General features: G+C 50.2%; 1 protein-coding gene across 1 annotated transcript in view; it reads right to left on the bottom strand.

Moving 5' to 3' along the window:
• The window catches only part of LOC128687195 (uncharacterized), a 148,852-nt gene that overhangs the window by 21,927 nt on the left and 103,446 nt on the right, over window positions 1-23,479 (bottom strand). The window contains exons 4-6 of the mRNA XM_070098499.1: window positions 21,123-21,219; window positions 15,274-15,471; window positions 467-654 (exon numbers count right to left, since the gene is read on the bottom strand). Coding sequence (XP_069954600.1) covers window positions 467-654; window positions 15,274-15,471; window positions 21,123-21,219 — 483 coding nt within the window. The remainder of the gene's footprint in view (window positions 1-466; window positions 655-15,273; window positions 15,472-21,122; window positions 21,220-23,479) is intronic.

The following is a 23,479-nucleotide window of genomic DNA, read 5'->3' as shown; positions in this document are numbered from 1 at the left end:
TGCTCGTCAGGACACAGGACAAGTGTCTCCTGGTACAGTTCTTTCTCACCTGATGTCCCGTGACTCGGTTGGTAGCGCCGTCGCCTCACACACTATGGGTCGATGGATCGATCTCCGGCACGGGTGAAAATATTGGTCATGTTTCCTTACACCTGCTGTCCCTGTTCTCCTAGCAGTAAGTAGGTGCTTGGGTGTTAGTCACCTTACACCTGTTGTCACTGTTCACCTAGCAGTAAGTAGGTACCTGGGTGTTAGTCACCTTACACCTGCTGTCACTGTTCACTTAGCAGTAAGTAGGTACCTGGGTGTTAGTCTACTAGTGTGGGTGGAATCCTGGGGGACAAGACTGAAGAAAGACAATGTAAATAAGCCAAGACAGTCCCTGGGTTACTAACCCAAACAAAATCTAAGCCTCCGCTGGCGTATTGACGTTAACTTCTAGTCTCAAAGATTTTTATAGTCTTACCTGAGATCGGCAGGTAGGTCGCAGAGGTCAGAGGTCTCGTACGTCTTGACCTCCTCGGCTTCGCTAGTGACCTCGTCGACTAACGCCTGGTGGTGGTTGCAGGAACGCAGGAGACGCACCCTCTGTAGTTCAATCCTCAACTGCATCAGTTGACGCGCCAAGTGCTGGTCTTGTTCTCGCATCTCCAGCTGTTTACACAAGTGTAGCGGTTTAGACTACTGGTTTAAGAACCACCTAAGGTACCCAGTCTTCTAATAATATGCTCAATTTTCCACTATAATCTACCTTGTCCATAATTACAATCACATTTGCTTTGTCTGTTTCGTAAAGTGAAGTCCAGGATCTTTACTTAATTTATGGTATAACTTAACAATAGTGTTAGGACACAAGTGCAACTAATGTGACATTTATTGTGGCAACGTTTCGCTCTCCAGGAGCTTTATCAAGCCATTACAAACAATACATGGACACAGAGGGTATATAAAGGCTCAGAGTGAGGTGCAATACTAGTGAGGTACCATTTCGATGTTCACTAGTGGTAGTAGTAGTAGTAGTAGTGGTAGTAACAAAAGTAATACAATATGGTAGAGCAATTAATTCGTACATGAGTAAAAGGATATAAAAGCTATTACTTGGGTAACATAAAAATAGGTTGGACAAATATAGACTGGAAAGAGGCAGGTTTAGTCTCTGTAATGTGCTTTGTGTAGTATAACAGGAGAGACTATGTGATGGCGGAGTTTACTGTTTTCAGGAGGATTCTTGCTAAGACTTCGGAGATGGTGAAGCTGCCGTTGTTTTGTTTAATTGTATTCGAAACAGCGATCAGTGCTGATTCAAGGCACTTGCGTCTGCGGAAATTAGTTTCTTTGATCACTAATTGGGCGTCTCTGAATTTCATGAGATGATTGGTGGAATTTCGGTGTTGTACACAGGCGTTGTTTAAGTTGTCGTTCCTACATGCGTAAATGTGTTCATTGAGGCGGGTGTCGAGGTTTCTTGCTGTTTCACCTACGTAGATCTTGTCACAGCCTCCACAGGGTATAGTGTAAACTCCTGCATTGACTGGTTCGTGGTGCTTGGGTTTTGTCCTGGTTATATCCTTTATTGAAGTGCTAGAAGCGATGGCGACTCTGGTGTTAGCTTGTGAAAGTACTTTTGAGACGTTCAGTGCAACCTGGCTGTTGGGAAGAATTATAACTTTGCTGGGAGTGGTGTTGATGCGTGGAGAATTAATGATCTGAAGAGCTCTTTTCATGCAGCCTTTGATGAAAAAAGAAGGAAAATGTAACTTGACTGGAATAGAAGTGTGTGAGACATCATCCAGTCAAGATATACTAAGACCAAAAGAGGCATCATCATCGGGTTTTTCCTAAGAGCATAATACCGAATTTGTAGTCCTGAGTTTCTTGACGAGGAGTGTACATACATTCACCAAACATTCACTGAATTACATTTTCCTTCTTTTTTCATCAAAGACTGCAAGAAAAGAGCTCTTCAGATCATTAATTCTCCACGCATCAACACCACTCCCAACAAAGTTATAATTCTTCCCAACAGCCAGGTTGCACTGAACGTCTCAAAAGTACTTTCACAAGCTAACACCAGAGTCGCCATCGCTTCTAGCACTTCAATAAAGGATATAACCAGGACAAAACCCAAGCACCACGAACCAGTCAATGCAGGAGTTTACACTATACCCTGTGGAGGCTGTGACAAGATCTACGTAGGTGAAACAGCAAGAAACCTCGACACCCGCCTCAATGAACACATTTACGCATGTAGGAACGACAACTTAAACAACGCCTGTGTACAACACCGAAATTCCACCAATCATCTCATGAAATTCAGAGAAATTCAGAATTATTACAACAATAGTGTTGTAGAAGTGTGAGCTTAACTCACGCCTCTACAACACAGTTGTCCTCTTAACTCAAGAGTCAAGTGTTAAATATACACTGGTCATACACCGCCTCGAGATTATTGTTAGTGTATTATTATATAATTATATTATCAATAATTATTTTATGTGGTTGATGATAATTAAAGGACCACAAAGGAAATAAGTCACTTGAGATTTTTTTTGAGGGTTATCCTGTCGGGTAATTTACATATATGTTATGTATGATAATTGTACTTATGTGAACCTATGTCTAAATAAACTTACTGACTCACGAAGCATACTCAGCATATACTTTAAGTGGTGCCTGACAAGTTGTGGAAGACAGGTATACAATACCGGTATTGTATACCTGTCTTGCACAACTTGTCAGGCACTGCAACATCATGGTATCTTGGTTCAGAGGACATCAACATGACCTTCTTCACCACTTCTACAACTAGCCCATCAACTTGGGAAGGACCTACTTCCACTGGGGAATCCCGCCTACCAGTGACTATGTCCTCGTCTGCTACACGTCTCTCTTCACTGACGCCTATATAAGTGCGTCTCCTTACCTGTGCTTCAGAATCTCTACAACCACGGTGTTGTAAACACCACCTCCAAGGCTGAGGGACTGATTCCCTCATCTTTTGTATATAGTTCTTCTGTTTTCTAATTATGTCCAAGAATTTGTATTGATAAAGCCACTGGATGGCGAAACGTCTACAATAAAGATAACCAGATGTTGCACAAGTGTCTTAACTTCCACTTTAAGTGGTATATATCTCTCGTTGTATATACTCTGAGAGGTAGTAACTTGTTCGACCTGGTCTTGTCAAATAAAGAAACACTCGTAAATAATCTGGAGATCACTGAAGAGCATGGCGCCAGTGATCACAGATGCATTACTTCTAACATTACCTGGCAGTACCGGAATAAGGATAATACGGTAAAAGTCTCTGATCTTCCTTCTGCCTATTATATTGACCTTAGGGAACACATGTCTAATCTCGACTGGGGTTATCTAGCTAATGATATTATTGATGTTGATCATACTTACGATTGCAAATAATGTACAGAGTAAATTCCCAGAGAGAAATAATGTCAAATAAGAATGACCCCAGATGGATTAATAATTAACTAAAGCATCTATTAGGAGAGAAAAGAGGAATTTATAGGCTGATCAGAAGAGAAGAGCTTAACATTAATGACTAATATATATATTTAAAAAGAGAGGGCATAAAGGGGATTAGAAAGGGTAAACGTGATTGTGAAATTAGGGTTACTAATTAGGGTTACTAATTAGGGTTACTAATTAGGGTTACTAATGAATCAAAGATTAATCGACAAGAGTTCTTTTAAATGTACAGAACAACAGTCAGGCGAACAGTGGAACGACTCAGACCTGGGGATGAACACCTGAGTCATAGTGGGACGACTGAGACCTGGGGATGAACACCTGAGTCATAGTGGGACCGCTGAGACCTGGGGATGAACACCTGAGTCATAGTGGGACGACTGACACCTGGGGATGAACACCTGAGTCATAGTGGGACGACTGACACCTGGGAATGAACACCTGAGTCATAGTGGGACGACTGACACCTGGGGATGAACACCTGAGTCATAGTGGGACCACTGAGACCTGGGGATGAACACCTGAGTCATAGTGGGACGACTGACACCTGGGGATGAACACCTGAGTCATAGTGGGACGACTGACACCTGGGAATGAACACCTGAGTCATAGTGGGACGACTGAGACCTGGGGATGAACACCTGAGTCATAGTGGGACGACTGACACCTGGGGATGAACACCTGAGTCATAGTGGGACGACTGACACCTGGGGATGAACACCTGAGTCATAGTGGGACGACTGACACCTGGGGATGAACACCTGAGTCATAGTGGGACGACTGACACCTGGGAATGAACACCTGAGTCATAGTGGGACGACTGACACCTGGGGATGAACACCTGAGTCATAGTGGGACGACTGACACCTGGGGATGAACACCTGAGTCATAGTGGGACGACTGACACCTGGGGATGAACACCTGAGTCATAGTGGGACGACTGACACCTGGGGATGAACACCTGAGTCATAGTGGGACGACTGACACCTGGGAATGAACACCTGAGTCATAGTGGGACGACTGACACCTGGGGATGAACAAGTGAGTCATAGTGGGACGACTGACACCTGGGAATGAACACCTGAGTCATAGTGGGACGACTGACACCTGGGGATGAACACCTGAGTCATAGTGGGACGACTGACACCTGGGGATGAACACCTGAGTCATAGTGGGACGACTGAGACCTGGGAATGAACACCTGAGTCATAGTGGGACGACTGACACCTGGGGATGAACAAGTGAGTCATAGTGGGACGACTGACACCTGGGGATGAACACCTGAGTCATAGTGGGACGACTGACACCTGGGGATGAACACCTGAGTCATAGTGGGACCACTGAGACCTGGGGATGAACACCTGAGTCATAGTGGGACCACTGAGACCTGGGGATGAACACCTGAGTCATAGTGGGACGACTGACACCTGGGGATGAACACCTGAGTCATAGTGGGACGACTGAGACCTGGGAATGAACACCTGAGTCATAGTGGGACGACTGACACCTGGGGATGAACAAGTGAGTCATAGTGGGACGACTGACACCTGGGGATGAACACCTGAGTCATAGTGGGACGACTGACACCTGGGGATGAACACCTGAGTCATAGTGGGACCGCTGAGACCTGGGGATGAACACCTGAGTCATAGTGGGACCACTGAGACCTGGGGATGAACACCTGAGTCTTAGTGGGACCACTGAGACCTGGGGATGAACACCTGAGTCTTAGTGGGACCACTGAGACCTGGGGATGAACACCTGAGCCATAGTGGGACCACTGAGACCTGGGGATGAACACCTGAGTCTTAGTGGGACCACTGAGACCTGGGGATGAACACCTGAGCCATAGTGGGACCACTGAGACCTGGGGATGAACACCTGAGTCATAGTGGGACCACTGAGACCTGGGGATGAACACCTGAGCCATAGTGGGACCACTGAGACCTGGGGATGAACACCTGAGTCTTAGTGGGACCACTGAGACCTGGGGATGAACACCTGAGTCTTAGTGGGACCACTGAGACCTGGGGATGAACACCTGAGTCTTAGTGGGACCACTGAGACCTGGGGATGAACACCTGAGCCATAGTGGGACCACTGAGACCTGGGGATGAACACCTGAGTCATAGTGGGACCACTGAGACCTGGGGATGAACACCTGAGTCTTAGTGGGACCACTGAGACCTGGGGATGAACACCTGAGCCATAGTGGGACCACTGAGACCTGGGGATGAACACCTGAGTCATAGTGGGACCACTGAGACCTGGGGATGAACACCTGAGCCATAGTGGGACCACTGAGACCTGGGGATGAACACCTGAGTCATAGTGGGACCACTGAGACCTGGGGATGAACACCTGAGTCATAGTGGGACCACTGAGACCTGGGGATGAACACCTGAGTCATAGTGGGACCGCTGAGACCTGGGGATGAACACCTGAGTCTTAGTGGGACCACTGAGACCTGGGGATGAACACCTGATCCATAGTGGGACCACGGAGACCTGGAGATGAACACCTGAGTCATAGTGGGACCACTGAGACCTGGGGATGAACACCTGAGTCATAGTGGGACCACTGAGACCCAGGGATGAACACCTGAGTCATAGTGGGACCACTGAGACCTGGGGATGAACACCTGAGTCATAATGGGACCACTGAGACCTGGAGATGAACACCTGAGCCATATTGGGACCACGGAGACCTGGAGATGAACACCTGAGCCATATTGGGACCACTGAGACCTGGGGATGAACACCTGAGTCATAATGGGACCACTGAGACCTGGGGATGAACACCTGAGTCATAATGGGACCGCTGAGACCTGGAGATGAACACCTGAGCCATATTGGGACCGCTGAGACCTGGAGATGAACACCTGAGCCATATTGGGACCACTGAGACCTGGGGATGAACATCTGAGTCATAGTGGGACCTCTTAGACCTGGGAATGAACACCTGAGTCATCGTGGGACCGCTGAGACCTGAGGACGAACACCTGAGTCATAGTGGGACCGCTGAGACCTGGGGATGAACAGCTGAGTCATAGTGGGACCTCTTAGACCTGGGAATGAACACCTGAGTCATAGTGGGACCGCTGAGACCTGGGGATGAACAGCTGAGTCATAGTGGGACCGCTGAGACCTGGGGATGAACACCTGAGTCATAGTGGGACCGCTGAGACCTGGGGATCAACTTCTGAGTCATAGAGGGACCGCTGAGACCTGGGAATGAACACCTGAGTCATAGTGGTACCGCTGAGACCTGGGGATCAACTTCTGAGTCATAGAGGGACCGCTGAGACCTGGAAATGAACACCTGAGTCATAGTGGGACCGCTGAGACCTGGGGATGAACACCTGAGTCATAGTGGGACCGCTGAGACCTGGGGATGAACACCTGAGTCATAGTGGGACCACTGAGACCTGGGGATCAACTTCTGAGTCATAGTGGGACCGCTGAGACCTGGGGATCAACTTCTGAGTCATAGTGGGACCACTGAGACCTGGGGATGAACACCTGAGTCACAGTGGGACCACTGAGACCTGGGGATGAACACCTGAGTCATAGTGGGACCGCTGAGACCTGGGGATGAACACCTGAGTCATAGTGGGACCGCTGAGACCTGGGGATGAACACCTGAGTCATAGTGGGACCGCTGAGACCTGAGGACGAACACCTGAGACATAGTGGGACCGCTGAGACCTGGGAATGAACACCTGAGTCATAGTGGGACCGCTGAGACCTGGGGATGAACACCTGAGTCATAGTGGGACCGCTGAGACCTGGGAATGAACACCTGAGTCATAGTGGGACCGCTGAGACCTGGGAATGAACACCTGAGTCATAGTGGGACCGCTGAGACCTGGGAATGAACACCTGAGTCATAGTGGGACCGCTGAGACCTGGGAATGAACACCTGAGTCATAGTGGGACCGCTGAGACCTGGGAATGAACACCTGAGTCATAGTGGGACCGCTGAGACCTGGGAATGAACACCTGAGTCATAGTGGGACCGCTGAGACCTGGGAATGAACACCTGAGTCATAGTGGGACCGCTGAGACCTGGGAATGAACACCTGAGTCATAGTGGGACCGCTGAGACCTGGGAATGAACACCTGAGTCATAGTGGGACCGCTGAGACCTGGGAATGAACACCTGAGTCATAGTGGGACCGCTGAGACCTGGGGATGAACACCTGAGTCATAGTGGGACCGCTGAGACCTGGGAATGAACACCTGAGTCATAGTGGGACCGCTGAGACCTGGGGATGAACACCTGAGTCATAGTGGGACCGCTGAGACCTGGGAATGAACACCTGAGTCATAGTGGGACCGCTGAGACCTGGGGATGAACACCTGAGTCATAGTGGGACCGCTGAGACCTGGGGATGAACACCTGAGTCATAGTGGGACCGCTGAGACCTGGGAATGAACACCTGAGTCATAGTGGGACCGCTGAGACCTGGGATGAACACCTGAGTCATAGTGGGACCGCTGAGACCTGGGAATGAACACCTGAGTCATAGTGGGACCGCTGAGACCTGGGAATGAACACCTGAGTCATAGTGGGACCGCTGAGACCTGGGGATGAACACCTGAGTCATAGTGGGACCGCTGAGACCTGGGGATGAACACCTGAGTCATAGTGGGACCGCTGAGACCTGAGGATGAACACCTGAGTCATAGTGGGACCGCTGAGACCTGGGAATGAACACCTGAGTCATAGTGGGACCGCTGAGACCTGGGAATGAACACCTGAGTCATAGTGGGACCGCTGAGACCTGGGAATGAACACCTGAGTCATAGTGGGACCGCTGAGACCTGGGAATGAACACCTGAGTCATAGTGGGACCGCTGAGACCTGGGAATGAACACCTGAGTCATAGTGGGACCGCTGAGACCTGGGAATGAACACCTGAGTCATAGTGGGACCGCTGAGACCTGGGAATGAACACCTGAGTCATAGAGGGACCGCTGAGACCTGGGAATGAACACCTGAGTCATAGAGGGACCGCTGAGACCGTGGAATGAACACCTGAGTCATAGTGGGACCGCTGAGACATGGAGATGAACACCTGAGTCATAGTGGGACCGCTGAGACCTGGGAATGAACACCTGAGTCATAGTGGGACCGCTGAGACCTGGAGATGAACACCTGAGTCATAGTGGGACCGCTGAGACCTGAGGATGAACACCTGAGTCATAGTGGGACCGCTGAGACCTGAGGATGAACACCTGAGTCATAGTGGGACCGCTGAGACCTGGGAATGAACACCTGAGTCATAGTGGGACCGCTGAGACCGTGGAATGAACACCTGAGTCATAGTGGGACCGCTGAGACCTGGGAATGAACACCTGAGTCATAGTGGGACCGCTGAGACCTGGGAATGAACACCTGAGTCATAGTGGGACCGCTGAGACCTGGGAATGAACACCTGAGTCATAGTGGGACCGCTGAGACCTGGGAATGAACACCTGAGTCATAGTGGGACCGCTGAGACCTGGGAATGAACACCTGAGTCATAGTGGGACCGCTGAGACCTGGGAATGAACACCTGAGTCATAGTGGGACCGCTGAGACATGGGAATGAACACCTGAGTCATAGTGGGATCGCTGAGACCTGGGAATGAACACCTGAGTCATAGTGGGACCGCTGAGACCTGGGAATGAACACCTGAGTCATAGTGGGACCGCTGAGACCTGGGAATGAACACCTGAGTCATAGTGGGACCGCTGAGACCTGGGAATGAACACCTGAGTCATAGTGGGATCGCTGAGACCGCTGAGACCTGGGAATGAACACCTGAGTCATAGTGGGACCGCTGAGACCTGGGAATGAACACCTGAGTCATAGTGGGACCGCTGAGACATGGGAATGAACACCTGAGTCATAGTGGGATCGCTGAGACCTGGGAATGAACACCTGAGTCATAGTGGGACCGCTGAGACCTGGAAATGAACACCTGAGTCATAGTGGGACCGCTGAGACCTGGGAATGAACACCTGAGTCATAGTGGGATCACTGAGACCTGGGAATGAACACCTGAGTCATAGTGGGACCGCTGAGACCTGGAAATGAACACCTGAGTCATAGTGGGACCGCTGAGACCTGGAAATGAACACCTGAGTCATAGTGGGACCGCTGAGACCTGGGAATGAACACCTGAGTCATAGTGGGATCACTGAGACCTGGGAATGAACACCTGAGTCATAGTGGGACCGCTGAGACCTGGGGATGAACACCTGAGTCATAGTGGGACCACTGAGACCTGGGGATGGACACCTGAGTCATAGTGGGACCGTTGAGACCTGGGGATGAACACCTGAGTCTTACTGGGACCGCTGAGACCTGGGGATGAACACCTGAGTCATACTGGGACCGCTGAGACCTGGGGATGAACACCTGAGTCATAGTGGGATCGCTGAGACCTGGGAATGAACACCTGAGTCATAGTGGGACTGCTGAGACATGGGAATGAACACCTGAGTCATAGTGGCACCGCTGAGACCTGGGTATGAACACCTGAGTCATAGTGGGACCGCTGAGACCTGGGAATGAACACCTGAGTCATAGTGGGACCGCTGAGACCTGGGGATGAACACCTGAGTCATAGTGGGATCGCTGAGACCTGGGAATGAACACCTGAGTCATAGTGGGACCGCTGAGACCTGGGAATGAACACCTGAGTCATAGTGGGACCGCTGAGACCTGGGAATGAACACCTGAGTCATAGTGGGATCGCTGAGACCTGGGAATGAACACCTGAGTCATAGTGGGATCGCTGAGACCTGGGAATGAACACCTGAGTCATAGTGGGACCGCTTAGACCTGGGGACGAACACCTGAGTCATAGTGGGACCACTGAGACCTGGGGATGAACACCTGAGTCATAGTGGGACCACTGAGACCTGAGGATGAACACCTGAGTCATAGTGGGACCACTGAGACCTGAGGATGAACACCTGAGTCATAGTGGGACCACTGAGACCTGGGGATGAACACCTGAGTCATAGTGGGATCGCTGAGACCTGGGCATGAACACCTGAGTCATAGTGGGATCGCTGAGACCTGGGGATGAACACCTGAGTCATAGTGGGACCGCTGAGACCTGGGGGTGAACACCTGAGTCATAGTGGGACCGCTGAGACCTGGGGGTGAACACCTGAGTCATAGTGGGACCGCTGAGACCTGGGGGTGAACACCTGAGTCATAGTGGGATCGCTGAGACCTGGGGATGAACACCTGAGTCATAGTGGGACCGCTGAGACCTGGGAATGAACACCTGAGTCATAGTGGGACCGCTGAGACCTGGGGGTGAACACCTGAGTCATAGTGGGACCGCTGAGACCTGGGGGTGAACACCTGAGTCATAGTGGGACCGCTGAGACCTGGGAATGAACACCTGAGTCATAGTGGGATCGCTGAGACCTGGGGATGAACACCTGAGTCATAGTGGGACCGCTGAGACCTGGGAATGAACACCTGAGTCATAGTGGGACCGCTGAGACCTGGGGGTGAACACCTGAGTCATAGTGGGACCGCTGAGACCTGGGAATGAACACCTGAGTCATAGTGGGACCGCTGAGACCTGGGGATGAACACCTGAGTCATTGTGGGACCGCTTAGACCTGGGAATGAACACCTGAGTCATCCTGGGACCGCTGAGACCTGGGGATGAACACCTGAGTCATAGTGGGACCGCTGAGACCTGGGAATGAACACATGAGTCATCCTGGGACCGCTGAGATATGGGGATGAACACCTGAGTCATAGTGGGACCGCTGAGACCTGGGGGTGAACACCTGAGTCATAGTGGGACCGCTGAGACCTGGGAATGAACACCTGAGTCATAGTGGGACCGCTGAGACCTGGGGATGAACACCTGAGTCATAGTGGGACCGCTGAGACCTGGGGATGAACACATGAGTCATCCTGGGACCGCTGAGACCTGGGGATGAACACCTGAGTCTTAGTGGGACCGCTGAGACCTGGGGATGAACACCTGAGTCATAGTGGGACCGCTGAGACCTGGGGATGAACACCTGAGTCTTAGTGGGACCGCTGAGACCTGGGGATGAACACCTGAGTCTTAGTGGGACCGCTGAGACCTGGGGATGAACACCTGAGTCATAGTGGGACCGCTGAGACCTGGGGATGAACACCTGAGTCATAGTGGGACCGCTGAGACCTGGGGATGAACACCTGAGTCATAGTGGGACCGCTGAGACCTGGGGATGAACATCTGAGTCATAGTGGGACCGCTGAGACCTGGGGATGAACATCTGAGTCATAGTGGGACCGCTGAGACCTGGGGATGAACAACTGAGTCATAGTGGGACCGCTGAGACCTGGGGATGAACATCTGAGTCATAGTGGGACCGCTGAGACCTGGGGATGAACATCTGAGTCATAGTGGGACCGCTGAGACCTGGGGATGAACATCTGAGTCATAGTGGGACCGCTGAGACCTGGGGATGAACACCTGAGTCATAGTGGGACCGCTGAGACCTGGGGATGAACACCTGAGTCATAGTGGGACCACTGAGACCTGGGGATGAACACCTGAGTCATAGTGGGACCGCTGAGACCTGGGGATGAACACCTGAGTCATACTGGGACCGCTGAGACCTGGGGATGAACACCTGAGTCATAGTGGGACCGCTGAGACCTGGGGATGAACACCTGAGTCATAGTGGGACCGCTGAGACCTGGGGATGAACACCTGAGTCATAGTGGGACCGCTGAGACCTGGGGATGAACACCTGAGTCATAGTGGGACCGCTGAGACCTGGGGATGAACACCTGAGTCATAGTGGGACCGCTGAGACCTGGGAATGAACACCTGAGTCATAGTGGGACCGCTGAGACCTGGGGATGAACACCTGAGTCATAGTGGGACGGCTAAGACCTGGGGATGAACACCTGAGTCATAGTGGGACCGCTGAGACCTGGGGATAAACACCTGAGTCATAGTGGGACTGCTGAGACCTGGGGATGAACACCTGAGTCATTGTGGAACCGCAGAGACCTGGGCATGAACACCTGAGTCATAGTGGGACGGCTAAGACCTGGGAATGAACACCTGAATCATAGTGGGACCGCTGAGACCTGGGGATAAACACCTGAGTCATAGTGGGACTGCTGAGACCAGAGGACGAACACCTGAGACATAGTGGGACCTCTGAGACCTGGGACCGAACACCTGAGTCCTGAGACCTGGGGATGAACACCTGAGTCACCGCTGGGACCTGGGGATGAACACGTGAGTCATAGTGGGACCGCTGAGACCTGGGGATGAACACCTGAGTCATAGTGGGACCGCTGAGACCTGGGGATGAACACCTGAGTCATAGTGGGACCGCTGAGACCTGGGGATGAACACCTGAGTCATAGTGGGACCGCTGAGACCTGGGGATGAACACCTGAGTCATAGTGGGACCGCTGAGACCTGGGGATGAACACCTGAGTCATAGTGGGACCGCTGAGACCTGGGGATGAACACCTGAGTCATAGTGGGACCGCTGAGACCTGGGGATGAACACCTGAGTCATAGTGGGACCGCTGAGACCTGGGGATGAACACCTGAGTCATAGTGGGACCGCTGAGACCTGGTGATGAACATCTGAGTCATACTGGGACCGCTGAGACCTGGGGATGAACACCTGAGTCTTAGTGGGACCGCTGAGACCTGGGGATGAACACCTGAGTCTTAGTGGGACCGCTGAGACCTGGGGATGAATATCTGAGTCATAGTGGGACCGCTGAGACCTGGGGATGAATATCTGAGTCATAGTGGGACCGCTGAGACCTGGGGATGAACATCTGAGTCATACTGGGACCGCTGAGACCTGGGGATGAACACCTGAGTCATAATGGGACCGGTGAGACCTGGGGATGAACACCTGAGTCATAGTGGGACCGCTGAGACCTGGTGATGAACATCTGAGTCATACTGGGACCGCTGAGACCTGGGGATGAACACCTGAGTCTTAGTGGGACCGCTGAGACCTGGGGATGAACACCTGAGTCTTAGTGGGACCACTGAGACCTGGGGATGAACACCTGAGTCTTAGTGGGACCTCTTAGACCTGGGGATGAACACCTGAGTCATAGTGGGACCGGTGAGACCTGGGGATGAACACCTGAGTCATAGTGGGACCGCTGAGACCTGGGGATGAACACCTGAGTCATAGTGGGACCGCTGAGACCTGGGGATGAACACCTGAGTCATATTGGGACCGCTGAGACCTGAGGATGAACACCTGAGTCATATTGGGACCACTGAGACCTGGGGATGAACATCTGAGTCATAGTGGGACCATTGAGACCTGGGGATGAACACCTGAGTCATAGTGGGACCGCTGAGACCTGGGGATGAACACCTGAGTCATAGTGGGACCGCTGAGACCTGGGGATGAACACCTGAGTCATAGTGGGACCGCTGAGACCTGGGGATGAACACGTGAGTCATAGTGGGACCGCTGAGACCTGGGGATGAACACCTGAGTCATCCTGGGACCGCTGAGACCTGGGGATGAACACGTGAGTCATAGTGGGACCGCTGAGACCTGGGGATGAACACGTGAGTCATAGTGGGACCGCTGAGACCTGGGGATGAACACCTGAGTCATAGTGGGACCGCTGAGACCTGGGGATGAACACCTGAGTCATAGTCACCAGGAAATGTGTTCTCTATTTAATGGTTATTTCTTGTTAGTGTTTACACAGGAAGACATAAATAATATCCCAGAAATGAACAATTATTCAGTTCGTGACGTCAAGCAGAAGGTGAAGGTAATATTAGTGTCACCAGGGATGTGCTTATCAAACACGTAGATAAACTGATGCAAAATAAGTCCCCGGACCTCGATGAATTATTTTCCAGGCTGCTTTAAGGAATGCGAGTTGGAACTTAGTCAGCCATTAACGAGCGTGTTTACGCTTCCATCCAAACTGGTGTTGTGCCAGAGATGTGGAAGATGGTCACTACCTGACCAGCCAGGCTGTGGTTCGTATGTCGGGTTGCGTGCGGCCAACAGTAACAGCCTGGTTGATCAGGCCCTGATCCACCATGATGCCTGGTCATAGACCGGACCGCGGGGGCGTTGACCCCCGAAACCTTCTGCAGGTATACTCCGGGGGATAAGTCCATTCCTTCAAATTACCGTCCAATAAGCCTGACATCTATAGTGGGCAAGTTATTAAAATCAATTATAGCTGACATTATTAGAAGTCACCTTGAAGAGCATAACTTGATAAATGAATCTCAGCATGGATTCACGAGAGGTCGTTCCTGCCTGACAAACTTACTGACGTTCTTCAATAGAACATTTGAGGCAGTCGACAGTGATAAGGAATATGATATTGTTTATTTGGATTTTAGTAAAGCTTTCGATAGAGTACCTCACAAGAGACTCTTAAGAAAAGTGGCAGCTCATGATATAGGAGGTAAAGTTCTAGCATGGATTGAGGCATGGCTTACCAATAGAAAGTAGAGAGTTACCATTAATGGAGTGAAATCTGAATGGGGATTAGTCACTAGTGGCGTTCCACAAGGATCAGTTTTAGGGCCTCTCCTGTTCATAATTTACATTAATGACCTTGATGAAGGAATTACAATCAAGGTCCCAGGACCGAAATGTTTAATATGTCCTAGTGATTGCTCACGTGTCTTTCTAAACCAATTTGTGGGTATCTATTACCAAGGTTTATACCACAAATAGATACCCAGACGCTGAACATGTGTCTCATTGTTCACAGTTGAGAGAGAGTTTACTTACCAGCTCCTTCCTGAGCCAGATCATGGCACTCTGGAGGTTATCCTTGCGTTTCTCAGGAGAGAGTTCCTCCTCCTTCTGCCCTTCCTCCAGCACCCTTGGAGTATGTACCTCCAGAACCTCACCCATTTCCTCAGCTCGCTGCTTGATCATTCCCATCCACTCCAAGTACGAGGGTCGACGCGTCGATAATTTTAGTCTCTGTGAACAAACATAATGAGTAAGATACATGTGTAAAACTTGGGTAGCTTTATTGTCCCGACTGATCGCCTGTAAAGCTGGCTTCTTCAGTCGAATACAGAGGTGAGTTTTACACTGCAGACGGTGGAAGGAATAGAGACGTAATTAAAGGTGTTCAGGTCCTTTGCTTTAAAAAGTTGATAGGTGTTAAGTCCCTTAGTTCAAGGTAGGAGGGTGTGAGGTTGACATCCATTACAATAATGACGCAACAGTGAGTATTACAGAATGTGATTGTTATAGTTATGGATAAAGGATGAGCGTAGTGGTCACTTAGTGTCAAGGAAATGAGACATGGGATCAGAGAAAACTTGAACCAAGAGAGAGAGAGAGAGAGAGAGAGAGAGAGAGAGAGAGAGAGAGAGAAAAGACAGAGACAGAACTAGTTTAACTTCACTATAGTTATTGTCCCAGAGGCTACTGCAGTGTTTGTGAATACACAACAAGAGGCCGTGCACATCTCAAGTGTTTGGAACCCACCTGTTACAGTTACTGTCACGCAGACTGTATGGTAGAAGAAGCCTTCTGCTGTAGCCAGATGGATCAGCTCAGGCGCTGGAAAGATATCCAAGAACCTGTCACATACGTACTATACACGAGTCTGGAGCCACAACGGGAAACTTTAGAGGTGCCTCAGCGACCTCAGTCCAGTACTCAAGACTGACCTTCTAGAATGTATTGTAAAGTTGCAGCTAAGGTAATCCATCAAAGGAAATCACTTCGTGAGATCCTAAAATTATTAGATTAGCTTCAAACTATCGGAGGTGAGCAGAACGTGTATGTTGCTCAGCTGATCCTGAGACTACAAGGCCTGGAATTCTCACGTTGAGATTAACACAACAAATAACAGGTGGAAATCTGTCAGCACTTGGGCTCTACAGATAGTGCTCAAAGGACCACATCTGAAAGTCCTAATACAACTTCTATGGCCACCATAGAGGGTACAGATCCATTACCCAGCAACGAAGCAAGTCTTGGAGCTATCAGGTCTCCTCTTACACCTGCCAGTACACCTGCTATCACTGCCCCAATACCTGCAAGTACAACTGCCATCCATGTTCCAACACCTGCCAGTACATCTGCCAGTACACCTGCCAGTACATCTGCCAGTACACCTGCCAGTACACCTGCCAGTGCACCTGCCAGTACACCTGCCAGTACACCTGCCAGTACACCTGCCAGTACACCTGGCAGCAGTGCTCCAGCAGCCGATCCCGAGTCAGGTTTTTCTCCACCAGTTGACCGACACTGCACCTGAACAAGTGCCGGGTCAAAGCACTTGACCTGGCACTTGACCTGGCACTTGGATGAGGGTGTGAAAGAGAAAGAGGTAGACACCTACAGCTGTCTGACCTGTTTCTAACAGTCCCAGGTAAACGCCCACCAGGTACATATTCATGAGGCTCACCAGCACAACATAGAGAAATCAGCAGCAAAACACAAGAGGTGCAGGAAATAAGAGTTCACCCTCTCAGGTACCTAGGCAGTGCTCTCACTGTCACTGGAGGGGGCACACTGCTGACACCTTCCTGCGAGGTACCAGGAACAGTTATTGCCACAAAAAGGACATCAAGAAGACCACTGTCACAACAGACTGGAACTTGACATACAGGATCACCAGTTCTTTAGGGATTTATTCTCGGAACAAACCAGCAGGATCTCGGACTGGTGAACGCACCCGTCACCCGCCCAGCTACTCCTATCTGAAGATTGAGACACTTAATGCAACATATGGGAATCTCTGCTTTGTATTGGACTGATGAAGCCACTCTGTGGGGAAACGTTTCCTTAATAAAGATTCCCATATGTTGCATAAGTGTCTCAATCTTCAACTTGTCAGTTTTCAAAACCATTTATTGCTCCTATCTTGGCTCAGCAGGTGGTTTGTGCGCCTCATACAAGGCCATAGACCTGCATCCCAGTGGCTGCCCCGGTGTCCTACCTGTCTCAAGGATAAGTACCTTACACCCATCAACACAAGCTGAACATAATCATGAGGAGTCAGTCTATCAGCATCCTGTCGGTCAACATTAGAGGATTCATTACCAACGTTGGTGAACTTGCACACAGTGTCGTGAACACTCAGCGTCCTGGCATGATCGCAGTTGCACAGACATTTTTGGACGAAGAACTCCAGAAAATTTTGTTGGATTTACTGGCAACACCTCATGGATGAGAAGAGACAGGCAAGAACAAGAAAGTACTCCTGTATGTTTTCTACAAGTGCAAATGCCCAGCTCACTGATGTTGCCATCCCTATTCACCTTGATGATGCTTCTCAAGCTCAGCATAAACCCTAGTACCTCTGTACTAGCATGTGCAATGTACAGACCTCAACGGGAGCAAGAAAACTTCATCAGCTTCCTGATGGAAAATGTGGACTCACTTCTGCTTCAACATAAATGTCAGTATATTATAATTGTTGTTAACATCAACCAACATCTTTTACAGAGTGACTTTGATGAACTTCCTGCATTGTTTGACACGAGAAACTTTGTTGACTCCCTTACATCTCTGGCTCCTCCCTCGACCCAGTAGTGAGTGAGCTGTCTGAAGGCAAAGTCACTTGTCAACCCCTTGGCTATGTTGGATCATCTGACCACAACACTGTCTTTACCACACTAGATTCCAGCAGAACGAGGCGGAGAATCCACAAGAATAACTTGGCTGCGGGAAAGAGGAAACTGGCAGGCATTTTGCCCTGAGCTCGCCACCTCGTATTGGAATGCTCTTCTCCAAGGTGATGTTGGTAAACAAATGAAATTCTTCACTGAATATATCCTTAATCTCCAGCAAAAATATATTCCTCACTGGTAGTATGTGACGAAGGCTTCAGATCAGGCTTGGTTCAGTTTTTGTTGTCGAGAGGCTGCTACTGCTAAGTACAAGGCTTGGAGAAGGTGAGCAGCCCACTATAACAGGAACCTGCACAGGCAAGCCTTTCGAGAAATGGTTGTCCAAAAGTGGACCATCTCTAGATGGGAGGCTGACATATAAGGGTAGGATGAAGTCCAGACCTGGTCTTTAGTCAAGTATCGACAATGTCCGCCTCTAAATCGGCAGGATGGAACCGTCCCTACTAGTATTCAGGAGAAGGCTGCCCTCTTTGCTGAGCACTTTGCTGTCAAGATGCAAATTCCTGATCCAGAAAGGGAACCTCCTTTGCTAGCCGCAAGAACAGTGTCAAAGTTGTCAGTAGTGACAATAAGGGAGGATAAAGTGTATCTTAAATCGCTGGATCAAGAAAAAGCTGTGGGTCTCGATAAGGTGAGCCCAAGATTGCTGAGATGTGCAGACCAGCTAGGGTCACCTCTAACTTGCATTTATCAGCACTGCCTAGCAGAGTGTAAATGGCATCTGAGAAAAGGGGCAAATGTAGTCCCTATTTACAAAAACAACATAGTGGAAATCAGCAACTACAGAACAGCGTCAGTCATGTCAGTCACTGCCAAGATACTTGAGACAGTACTCTCACGGCAAATGACAGCATTTTTCGACTACCATTCGCTTCTTTGTGACCATCAATGTGGCTTCAGAAAAGGTCATTCTGGTGCTGATCTGACGTTAAACCTCGCCACTATGTGGCACCAGTCACTGGATGAATCCAAGGTCAGCTTTATAGTAGCACCGGACATTCTGGTGCTTTTTTTTTGGGTGTATGATCCACTTAATATTTGTATTTATAACTCATTACAATTGTGACCAGGTATGGACGTATCAGTGGTTCATTACTTTGTAATTTGTTCATGACTGTAACCATGTATAGGAGTGAAGCTGATTCATTACCTCTGTAACTTGCCATGATTAGTGACCAGATCTACCTGGAGTTCATTACCTTTGTGACTAGTTCAGCTATCATAACTTTGGGGTCCAGTCCCTGGACCAATTATGTACCTCTGTAATCTTTTGACTACCGCCCACAGGATGGGTATGGGGTGCATAATAAACATATTAAACTAACTGGCACCAGGGACTCTTGGCAAAACTGCAATCACAAGGAGTCGCTGGCTCTGCACTATACCTCCTTAGTGATTACCTTAAAGCGTAGTTCTCAACGGGACAGAGTCAACAAATGTCCCACAGGAAAGTGTATTGGGCCATTGTTATGGGATGTCTACATCGTGACCTTCAACTCATCCCAGAATCCCATGCATATGCAGACGACTGTACTCTGACATTTACTTATCCAAAAGAGGAAATTCCAACTGCTTAAGCTACATCAATCACTAGCTTACAGCTATATCAACCTGTATAAAACGATGGCTGGTCACATTTGCTTCTGAGAAAACACAAATAGTCTCTAGGTATCATGATAGTAACGCTGGAGCAGTGGTAACATTGAATGGTAAAGTGCTCGTGTTTGGGGATGAAGATGATATCCTTGGTGTGAAATCTGACTTAAAACTATGAAGAACCACGTTGTAAATCTTGCAGTCAAAAGTGGCCAGGAAGCTTACCTTACTTAGACATATCTCGCATCTGCTCGACAGTAGAGGTTGCAAGATACGGTAACAAGGCACAAGCTCGCAGCCAGAGTATGCTCCACTTTCTTGGACTTCCTGCCCCCCATCTCATCTGCAACTTCTTGACAGAACAGAAAACAGAGCAAGACAACTCATCTCTCGTCTGGACAAAACTTGGACAGATGTGTCATGTCAGCAGAGCCTTCAGTACCGGAGGAATGTGGGTGATCTTATTATCTACAAGTACCAAACTAGGCTCCACTCCGAGGACAGCGAGAGGTAAGCTAACTTCTACACAACAAGACGGGCAGCCAACAGCAACCCCACTCTGACTGTAACCTTCTCCAGAACATCACTTCATCTGAGATCACTTATTCCCAGGATGACTCGAGTCTGGAACATGTTCGTACGTTATTATGACATCAACGAAATAAAGGCTTTCAATAAGATAAAGTAGGCAATAGTTGTTAGCTTGTAAATAATGGTAGGAATGTCCTAACATTGTGTGTGTGAGAGACTGTATCTATACACAGACTGGGCAGACACGATTAACATACAGGATCAGTACTCTTAGTACTCAGCACAAAGAATCAGTACTCACAGTACTCAGGACAAAGAATCAGTACTCACAGTACTAAGCACGAAGAATCAGTACTTACAGTACTCAGCACAAAGAATCAGTACTCACAGTACTCAGCACAAAGAATCAGTACTTACAGTACTCAGCACAAAGAATCAGTACTCACAGTACTCAGCACAAAGAATCAGTACTCACAGTACTCAGCACAAAGAATCAGCACTTACAGTATTCGGCACAAAGAATCAGTACTCATAGTACTCAACACAAAGAATCAGTACTTACAGTACTCAGCACAAAGAATCAGTACTCATAGTACTCAACACAAAGAATCAGTACTCATAGTACTCAACACAAAGAATCAGTACTCACTGTACTCAGCACAAAGAATCAGTACTCATAGTACTCAACACAAAGAATCAGTACTTACAGTACTCAGCACAAAGAATCAGTACTCACAGTACTCAGCACAAAGAATCAGTAGTCACAGTACTCAACACAAAGAATCAGTACTCACAGTACTTAACACAAAGAATCAGTACTCACAGTATTCAACAGAAAGCATCAGTACTCACAGTAGCTAGGTCCCGGACTCTAGACATGTCGTCAGTGCCCTGCATGATCTCTCGTTGCTTCTGCTGGAACACATCGTCAATATCGATGGCTGGACTCCTGCAACACACACACACACACCTTAATATACACAAGCATTATACACCCACTGCATCATGTATACAATACATACACCAGTGCTTAAATATACATAAAATACTCTCAGTTAACTAATTAACCAGAATATACTCCATACATGGAGTCTACCTGGAGGGTGCACCTGGAGGGTGTACCTGGAGAGTGTACCTGGAGGGTGTACCTGGAGGGTGTACCTCGAGGGTGTACCTGGAGGGTGTACCTGGAGGGTGTACCTGGAGGGTGTACCTGGAGGGCGTACTTGGAGGGTGTACCTGGAGGGTGTAACTGGAGGGTGTACCTGGAGGGTGTAACTGGAGGGTGTACCTGGAGGGTGTACCTGGAGGGTGTACCTGGAGGGTGTACCTGGAGGGTGTAACTGGAGGGTGTACCTGGATGGTGTACCTGGAGGGTGTACCTGGAGGGTGTACCTGGAGGGTGTACCTGGAGGGTGTACCTGGAGGGTGTACCTGGAGGGTGTAACTGGAGGGTGTACCTGGAAGGTGTAACTGGAGGGTGTACCTGGAGGGTGTACCTGGAGGGTGTACCTGGAGGGTGTAACTGGAGGGTGTACCTGGAGGGTGTACCTGGAGGGTGTAACTGGAGGGTGTACCTGGAGGGTGTAACTGGAGAGTGTACCTGGAGGGTGTACCTGGAGGGTGTAACTGGAGGGTGTACCTGGAGGGTGTAACTGGAGGGTGTACCTGGAGGGTGTACCTGGAGAGTGTAACTGGAGGGTGTACCTGGAGGGTGTAACTGGAGGATGTACCTGGAGGGTGTACCTGGAAGGTGTACCTGGAGGGTGCACCTGGAGGGTGTACCTGGAGGGTGTACCTGGAGGGTGTACCTGGAGGGTGCACCTGGAGGGTGCACCTCAAGGGTGTACCTGAAGGGTGTACCTGGAGGGTATACCTGGAGGGTGCACCTGGAGGGTGTACCTGGAGGGTGTACCTGGAGGGTGTACCTGGAGGGTGTACCTGAAGGGTGCACCTGGAGGGTGTACCTGGAGGGTGTACCTGGAGGGTGTAACTGGAGGGTGTACCTGGAGGGTACACCAGGAGGGTGTACCTGGAGGGTGTAACTGGAGGGTGTACCTGGAGGGTACACTGGAGGGTGTATCTGGAGGGTGTACCTGGAGGGTGTACCTGGAGGGTGTACCTGGAGGGTGCACCTGGAGGGTGTACCTGGAGGGTGTACCTGGAGGGTGCACCTGGAGGGTGTACCTGGAGGGTGTACCTGGAGGGTGTACCTGGGGAGTGTACCTGGAGGGTGCACCTGGAGGGTGTACCTGGAGGGTGTACCTGGGGGGTGTACCTGGAGGGTGTACCTGGAGGGTGTACCTGGAGAGTGTACCTGGAGGGTGCACCTGGAGGGTGTACCTGGAGGGTGCACCTGGAGGGTGTACACGGAGGGTGTACCTGGAGGGTGCACCTGGAGGGTGTACCTGGAGGGTGTACCTGGAGGGTGTACCCGGAGAGTGTACCTGGAGAGTGCACCTGGAGCGTGTACCTGAAGGGTGTACCTGGAGGGTGTACCTGGAGAGTGTACCTGGAGGGTGTACCTGGAGGGTGTACCTGGAGGGTGTACCTGGAGGGTGTACCTGGAGGGTGCACCTGGAGAGTGTACCTGGAGGGTGTACCTGAAGGGTGTACCTGGAGGGTGCACCTGGAGGGTGCACCTGGAGGGTGTACCTGGAGGGTGTACCTGGAGGGTGTACCTGGAGAGTGTACCAGGAGGGTGCACCTGGAGGGTGTACCTGGAGGGTGTACCTGGAGGGTGTACCTGGAGAGTGTACCAGGAGGGTGCACCTGGAGGGTGTACCTGGAGGGTGTACCTGGAGGGTGTACCTGGAGGGTGTACCTGGTGGGTGTACCTGGAGAGTGTACCTGGAGGGTGAACCTGGAGGGTGTACCTAAAGGGTGCACCTGGAGGGTGTACCTGGAGGGTGTACCTGGAGGGTGCACCTGGAGGGTGTACCTGGAGGGTGTACCTGGAGGATGTACCTGGAGGGTGTACCTGGTGGGTGTACCTGGAGAGTGTACCTGGAGGGTGAACCTGGAGGGTGTAACTGGAGGGTGCACCTGGAGGGTGTACCTGGAGGGTGTACCTGGAGGGTGCACCTGGAGGGTGTACCTGGAGGGTGTACCTGGAGGGTGTACCTGGAGGGTGCACCTGGAGGGTGTACCTGGAGGGTGTACCTGGAGGGTGTACCTGGAGAGTGTACCTGGAGGGTGCACCTGGAGGG

The sequence above is a fragment of the Cherax quadricarinatus genome, chromosome 62 (assembly GCF_038502225.1).
Source record: "Cherax quadricarinatus isolate ZL_2023a chromosome 62, ASM3850222v1, whole genome shotgun sequence".
NCBI lineage: Eukaryota > Metazoa > Arthropoda > Malacostraca > Decapoda > Parastacidae > Cherax > Cherax quadricarinatus.
This window is presented reverse-complemented; position numbering and strand designations above follow the sequence as displayed.